Source organism: Malania oleifera, chromosome 1, assembly GCF_029873635.1.
Source record: "Malania oleifera isolate guangnan ecotype guangnan chromosome 1, ASM2987363v1, whole genome shotgun sequence".
NCBI lineage: Eukaryota > Viridiplantae > Streptophyta > Magnoliopsida > Santalales > Ximeniaceae > Malania > Malania oleifera.
In genome coordinates this window covers 58,833,713-58,841,443 of record NC_080417.1, presented here as the reverse complement: position 1 = coordinate 58,841,443, position 7,731 = coordinate 58,833,713, and the positions used below count along the sequence as shown (strand labels likewise).

The window sequence follows — 7,731 nt, the reverse complement described above, 5'->3', positions numbered from 1 at the left end:
CCCTTGCTAAGGGCAGGAAATATGGGTTCTTTTAATACCCAAATAGAAATTCACACGTACCACAATTTTGTTGGGTTGAGGGGTATTCAGAATTTTATACAATTCAGTGGTGACAAGAGCACTCCTCTTCATGTGAAAGTTTCTTTTCAGCTCGAAAGAATGAGGAGTTCAATGGTTCAGTTAGAGGAATTATATGTTGATAAATACAAGAGGGAAAAGGTAGATAAGTGCAGCAAATAAGTGCTTGACAGCGAGATGGAAGAGGCTTTGACTGTGTTGGAGAGAACATGAAAGCTGTCTATAGTCTTGTTTAGACTGTGGGAAATATATAGACAAGTAAAGTCGAAGATTGGAGAGGAAGGTTTTTGTGACAAGAAAAAATGGAAAAGAGTTTGTGAACTCATGAAATCGGAAGGACAATTTGTTTGATTTTACAGAAGATCAGGAAGAATTAATATCTTTTTTGATCTTGAAGCTAATGAAGTGCTAGTTGATAAATTGAGGAGAGGAGATGAAGAAAGAGACAAGGCTGAGCTCTGAAGGCATGAATTTTTTGGAGGATGGATAAGTTGACAAAGGCTTAAGTTCAAAGTCTTATTCATTAACAAATCTTTGCCTTGGTTTGGGTTCAAGAATTCAAGGTTTAGATGTTTCCAGAAACTTGAAAGGAATTAGGCTATCCACAGCTACTAAACATTCTTACTTTTTAAAAAATTCAAGCCTTCTAGTTCCCTTCTAAATGTCAATCCATTGAATAATGGGTTGGGGGAGCAACAATCTAGGAGTGAGTGTGGGGAGCATTGCAACTTTCGGAGGTAAGCATTCTTATTTTGTGTCTTCCCATTTTTACTTTGATATATTGAGTTAGAATATAAGGGAAGCCAAAGTATTGTTGATCTATTGGGGGATAAGAGAGAAAACCAAGTGGCCTAAGGACTTCTTGATGATTTGGGCTTTTCCTTGATGGCTTCCTCTGAGGATTTGGTCAAGCTTAAGGAGGGGAGAGGGGAGAGGGAAAAAACTAATAAGTTGAATAGAGAATTAGTTAGATTAGTGACCTCAGTGAACTATGAGAAAGGGGGTCGATTCTTGGGGTTTATAATGTAACCAAATGAATATGAATATTTTATGTTGGAACATTAGAGATTTTTTTTTTTTTTGGGGGGGGGGGGGGTTAATAAGAGAAGAGTTGTTAGAGACTTGGTGAATAAAATGATTCCCGATGTATTGTTTTTATAAGAGTCTAAATTAGGTGAGGTAGACTGCTTTTTTGCTTTTTGGACTATTTGGGATCATAGATTTTATGGCCCTAATATACACTCTAGAGGAGTGGTTTTTTTGAAGAATTGGCTAACTTGTATGGACTTCGCATTCCTTGTTGGATGGTAGGGGGTGATTTCAATGTTTTCAAAACCTCTAGGGAGAAGTTTGGGGGATCGAGGATGATGGCTAGTATAAGATCTTTTGACTCTTCATTAGGGATAGTTGTTTGAGGGATGTACCTTTGAATAATGGTGGTTTCACCTGGATGGTTAGTGGGGATAGACAGGCATCGACTTGTATTGATAGATATTTTTTTTTATTGATGCTTGGGAAGATTTATTTCTAAATGTTGTGCAAGTGGTGTTTGTTAGGTCGCCTTTGATCATTGCCAAATAATTTTGGACTCTAATCTTATTAAGTGGGGGTTGGCATCTTTTAGGTTTGAGAACATGTGGCTTCCTCACCCTTTTTGTGATACTATTGGAATTTGGTGGAAAGAGTGTTATGTTCAGTCGTGGGATGGTTTTAGGTTTATGAGGAAGTTGAACTTTATCAGACATAAGTTGAAGAGATGGAATAAAGAACTAAATATTAGGGAGAGAAAAAATAATAGTTTGAAGGAGATTAGTAGTTTGAATAGATTGGAAGAGTGTGTCCTTTTGGGGGAGGAAGATAGCAAGAAAAACGTCTTCCTTAATAATGATCTTGAGGTGCTTTTGTTGAAGGAAGAGAGGTGTTGGTGGCAAAAGTTGAGGGTTAGTTGGTTTAGAGAGGTGGACTATGTTTCTAGGCTTTTTCATAGCGTGACTAGTGGGAGCGGGAGGAGGAGGAGAAGTCCTATTAAGGTGTTAGAGGTAGAGGCAGGGAGGGTGGTGAGAGTTAATACACAAATTGGTGATGAGATCATTGATCTTTTTGAAGGTTTGTATATTAACAGGTGTAGAAAATAGGTTAATGGTGAATCAAATCGTAGTCTAGTTGGGTAGGAAGCTAACTAGCTAAGTGGTTAGAGTGACCTTTTGATTTGGAGGACGTTAGAAGGATAGTGTTTGATATGTATAGGAGATAAAGCATCAGGTCCTCATGGTTTTGCATTGGCTTTCTTTTAGGATATTTGAGGAAAGTGGTGACAAAGACATTATGAAGTTTTTTGAGTTTCATAGGGGAGGATTGGTGAGGTGTGCAAGAGTATCAACTCTACTTTCATTATTCTCACCCCAAAAAAGGATAGGTCTAGGAGGGTGAAGAATTTTAGGCCTATTAGTTTGGTTATTGGTGTTTATAAGGTTCTTTCGAGGAGATTGAGAAAGATGTTGGGGATACAATGTCTTTGACCCAATCTGCTTTTGTGAAAGATAAACAAATCTTAGATGTAGTTTTGGTAGCAAATGAGGTGGTATAGGATTCAAAGATGAGAGGCAAAAAGGGAGTGGTTTTTAAATTGGATTTTTAAAAAAGCATGACATCGTCAATTAGGGGTCCCCCCCCCCCTCCCCCGGCGGGAGAAAGTTATGTAGGGAAAAGGTTTTGGGAATCTTTGGTGCAAGTGGATAACATGGTGTCTTGGCTTTACTAATATGTTAGTGCTTATTAATGGGCAGCCCAAGGATTGATTTGGTGTTTCAAGAGGGTTAAGGCAAGGAGACCCCCTTTATCCTTTTTCTTGTTTACTTTGGTTGTAGATGTTCTTAATAGTATGATTTCTTGTGCTAAGGACCTAGGGGTTATCAATGACCTGTCTATAGGAGGGAGGGGGTTAAGGTGTCCCATCTTCAGTTTGCAGATTGCTATCTTGTTCTTTGAGAATAAAGCTGTGAAATTCTGGAAGGTTCTAACTTTTCTTTGCACCTTTATAAAAATCTCAGGGCTGAAGATAAATGTCCCCAAGAGTGTTAGAGCTGGTATTAATTTGAGCAGTTGGAAGATTGAGATTTGAGATCTTTAGCAGGATGTGAATCTTTGGTTTGATCTTTGTCTTATCTTGGTCTTCCTTTACGGAGTAACCCTTTATCGAATGCTTTTTGGAACTTGGTGATTGATAGAGTGGAAAAGATTAGAGGGATGAAAAAGGTCTTGTCTTTGACTAGGTGGTTGAATCACTATCCTTAGTACCTCTTTAGGTAATATTTCTTTTTATTTTCTATCCCTTTTCAAAATTCCCTCCCAGGTGGCTGGGAAGTTGGAGAAGATTATGAGAGATTTCCTATTGTCTGATATTGATGTGAATAAGGGAGGCCATTTAGTTTGTTGGGATGTTGTTAAGAGTCCTATGTCGGATGGGGGTTTGGTGCTTGGTAGAACATATCCCTAATAGGGAAATGGTTATGGTGATTTCTCTCAGAATTAATTCCCTGTAGCACAAAGTAATAAAGAGTAAATATGAAATACATATGAATTGATGGGATTCCAAAGGGAGTTGTAGTGCCATTCATGTGAGTCCTTGGAATTTGTTTCCCAAGTTGCTTGTCTTTTCTTTCCTCTCACTTGTTATAAAGCAGGTATTGGAGATAAAAGTTCAATTATGGGAGGACATTTAGGTTGGTGAGTGTATGTTGGAGCTGTTGGTGCTGTGTCTATTTAGACTTCCCATTGTTCACAATGCACCGATTTCAGCTTTTCATTCTTTTGAGGGGGGCTTTCTTTCTTGGGATTTTCATTTATTTAGACTCAATGAAAGAGAAGTTGGTGAGTTAACCCTTTTACTGCTTGTGCTAGATTATTTTATGCCAAATTCCCCCCCGGGGTGGGGGGTTAAAAGGCTTTGGATTAGGGATGCTTCAGGGTCTTTGTTTTCTACGTTTTTCTTTTCCAATATCATAAAATCCACAAATCTTACCCCTTTCCTCTTGCACAAATCTGTTTGGAAAGCAAAGATTGCTTTTAAAATTCTGGTCTTCATTTGGACTTTAATTTTTAACAAGGTCAACACAAATGGTAGGCTACAAAAAAGGAGGCCTTACAAAGCCCTTAGTCCAGATATTTGTATGCTGTGCAATGATTCTTTATTAGTCATTTTGTTCATTGTAAGGTAGCAAGATGCAAGTGGAACAATTTTTTTTTTTTCGTATTTTGGTGAGGTTTGGGTGACTCCAGCTACAATTCAGGAATTGCTGAAGGTGAAGTTTTGGGGTTTTGCGAAGGATATTTTGGGGGATCTGTGCTGTTTCTACGGTCTTGTGGTTGCTTTGGCTTGAAAAGTATGCTAGAGTTTTTAAAGATCAAAAGATTTCTCCGAGATTGCTTTGGGAGAGTTATTTTTCTTGCTTCTTTTAGGGTTCATTCTTTTGGGGTTTTTGGGGGTCTTTTGCTGCCCTATATTCACAGGGATTGGGAAGCAGCTTTGATGTAATTTGTTTCTTCTGTGCTTTTTCTTGGGGGATATCTTATCCTCATTTCATTGTAATTATGTTTTCTTTTTAATAGACTTGTTTTATTATCAAAAAAAAAAGAAAAAGAAAAAAAAGCACTGTCTATTTAGAGGGAAGGATGTCCAATTGGATGACAGTAGAATCAAGGCTTGGAAGCAACAACATAATTTGCAGTGCTCTATCAGCTACGATGGGAAGGGTTTGAGATGAGGTTTTCTTCGGTAGCATTTTGTTTGGGGGGCGAGCTGTTGTGCTGTGGGTTTTGTTTGGGGGGTGGGTACTTGTGGTTTAGGTTGTATTTTTCTTTGTTTTAATTTTCTTTCTTGAGGATATCTTGTCCTCCCTGGCTTGTATTATCTTTTCTCTTATTATATCATTTTTTTATTGTCCAAAAAATATTTTTAGGAATTACCACATAAAATAGAATTCATGGAACACTCTCATCAAATTAGACATCCTAACAATGCTGAAAGAAAGCTTAATCAAACCCGTCGAACCCAGGAGCTTTCTCTCTATCCATGCCAAACATTGCCTTCTTAACTTATTCATCTTCAAAAAGTTTCTCCATTGACTCCATTTTAGCACTTGGTATAGGGCATGTGTCCAGCCCTTCCATCATAGGATGATGCAGAACCTCCTCAGAATGCAAATTCCTATAAAATCTGTTAATTTCCTCCACTATGGAAGATTGATCACTAACAACTTCTGACACTAGTTTCAAGGCTGTAAACAAATTCTTCATTTGCCTATTATCTGCTACCCTATGAAAAATCATAGTGCAACAATCTCCTCCCTTTGCCCACTTACACATAACCTTTTGCCTCCAAATCATATCCTTGTTCAGCAACAATTCCTCCTACTTTAAAGATTGAAATGGAATAATTCCTCCAAAAATCTACACAAAAGTTTGAAATGATGGATGGGTGAGCCACATATTTTTTGATGCAACCAGAGTAAAGGCAGCCTGCCTGACCTTAGAATATTTCAAAATAAGGGAAAAATGATCAGATTCTGGCCAAGGACTTCCTGAGAAATATTAGGAAAAGCATCTTCTCACTGACTGCAACACAAGAATCTATCAATGTGACTAGCTAGTCAGCTATCCCCATCCATAGACCAACACTGAACGAATTAACAGAACTCTCACAGCCCATTCTCTTTAATAAATCTATCAAAATCCTTAATACTAGATGTAACTTGGGATTAACTCAATTTCTCTGTGGGAAACATAACAACATTGGAGTCCCTTCTTAAGATTTGTCTAGGAGCACAAAATCCATAACCCTAGAAAAGCTTCTCTACATACAGATTTAAAACCATATCGAGAAGGTGCATATGCCAAAGAAATTCTCGACCGTCCATTTTCTTGAAAAGCCAATAAAATGGAAAAAATAAATTGCCCTTCTTGACTACCCAGCCTAGAGGCATATCCCACACAATTAGGTGACCCCTAGAAGCCCTATAGGAATGAATATACTCCCAATCCAAAAATTAGACATCCTAAATACTCCCAATCAATCACTTATGAAGCTTATGAAATTAGTTTCCTTTAACATAATAGTATCATGACACTCTCAAAATGATTTCTCTTAACTGCAAACCTCTTATTTACCGCTCTCAAACCTGTCACATTCCCACTAAAGATTCTTGTAAGGATTATTAAACACTAACTTTACCCCTGCCCCTCTAATTAATAGATGAAGAGAATTTTTGCAACTCTCTCAACTATTGTTTCTCACTTGAAAATTTTCCATTATTATTTTGTAGGTATGTAATTGACCATCTCGTATTAATTGCTATTCTTTTTTGTGCTGGTTGATTCTTTGTGATGCACTTTCTATGCTATTGCTTTTGATGTTTTTTTAGGTGTCTTATTTCTTTTTTATCCAGATAAGGATTATATTTCATTTACATTGAAGTAGATTTTGAAAAAAATTTGTGATCATCCACTGCTCTTGACGAGGAGAGCTGCTGAAGATCTACTCGAAGGAATGGAGTCTATGCTAAATCAGGAAGACCTTGGTGTTGCAGAGAAATTGGCAATGTACATAGCAGATGTCACTGAGGGAGAGAACTTTCAAGAGAAGCATGCCAATGTCTCATGCAAAATATCTTTTATATTATCTTTATTGGTAACTGTGACACTTTTCTAAAATAATTGAACAACTTCATTTTGGCTGTTATATTGAGACATTTATGATTCTGTGAATTTCTCAGGATAATTTAATTTCGGAGGGGCATAATGTTCTTATCTTTTCTCAAACTCGCAAAATGCTTAATCTTATTGAGGTTAGTTCTAAGCAATTATTTCTTGCTTGTAATACCAATTACCAAGGACAATAAGATTCTGCCACGTTTATTTTTTATTTGTTATTTATCAATCTAGATAGGCTGGGAAAATAGTCATAACTTGAGTTTGCAAGTTGGTAATCAATATAGTACTGTTAAAAAGGAGACAAGCACACTTGTTTACTTTGTGGTTTTTCAAAATACAGAAACAGACAACCAAGAGGAATTTCAGCCTGATTTTTTGAGGGAATTGTAGTTGAGTGATTTCTGGCACTAATTGCTTGTTGATATTAGATTTGATATGTGTTTTTTCTTGGTCATTTAAAATGTGTAATCTTGTATATTGGTTGTTGTGACGTGTGAGAAACCTCTTTCTGCTAGAGATGGCCAAAACTTCTTTCTGCTAGCGATGGCCATCTAAGCAAGTTTTTGGAAATCATTTTTGGATGCTTGATTGGTCGGAAAATTGGTCTCGGATACCAACATTCTAGCAAGTTATTTAGCGCTTTTTCCATTATTGTGGTGCATTTATGAATATGCCTTCTCCCAAAAACTTTGAGGTTTGATAAAATTAATTTTTGGAATCAGCTGCAAATTGTAGAGTTTGGATAGTTTTCTACAGTCATTATGCATTACAAGCCTTTTTGAAAACATACTGTGGCATTAAAATCCACATTTACTATATGAAGGTTGACAATTGGAATTAAATGTTGCTGTTAATATTTTTCTTGGTAGTTCAGAAATTTTAAAATTTTCAGTAGTTCAAAATAAATTATCTTGATCAGACGCTGACCGAGCCTAGAGCTTATCT

At 36.9% G+C, this 7,731-nt stretch overlaps 1 protein-coding gene across 1 annotated transcript in view; it reads left to right on the top strand.

The window, feature by feature from the left end:
* The window catches only part of LOC131153202 (protein CHROMATIN REMODELING 24), a 72,307-nt gene that overhangs the window by 22,148 nt on the left and 42,428 nt on the right, over positions 1-7,731 (top strand). The window contains exons 12-13 of the mRNA XM_058105356.1: positions 6,554-6,763; positions 6,849-6,920. Of these exons, the coding sequence (XP_057961339.1) occupies positions 6,554-6,763; positions 6,849-6,920 (282 nt within the window). The remainder of the gene's footprint in view (positions 1-6,553; positions 6,764-6,848; positions 6,921-7,731) is intronic.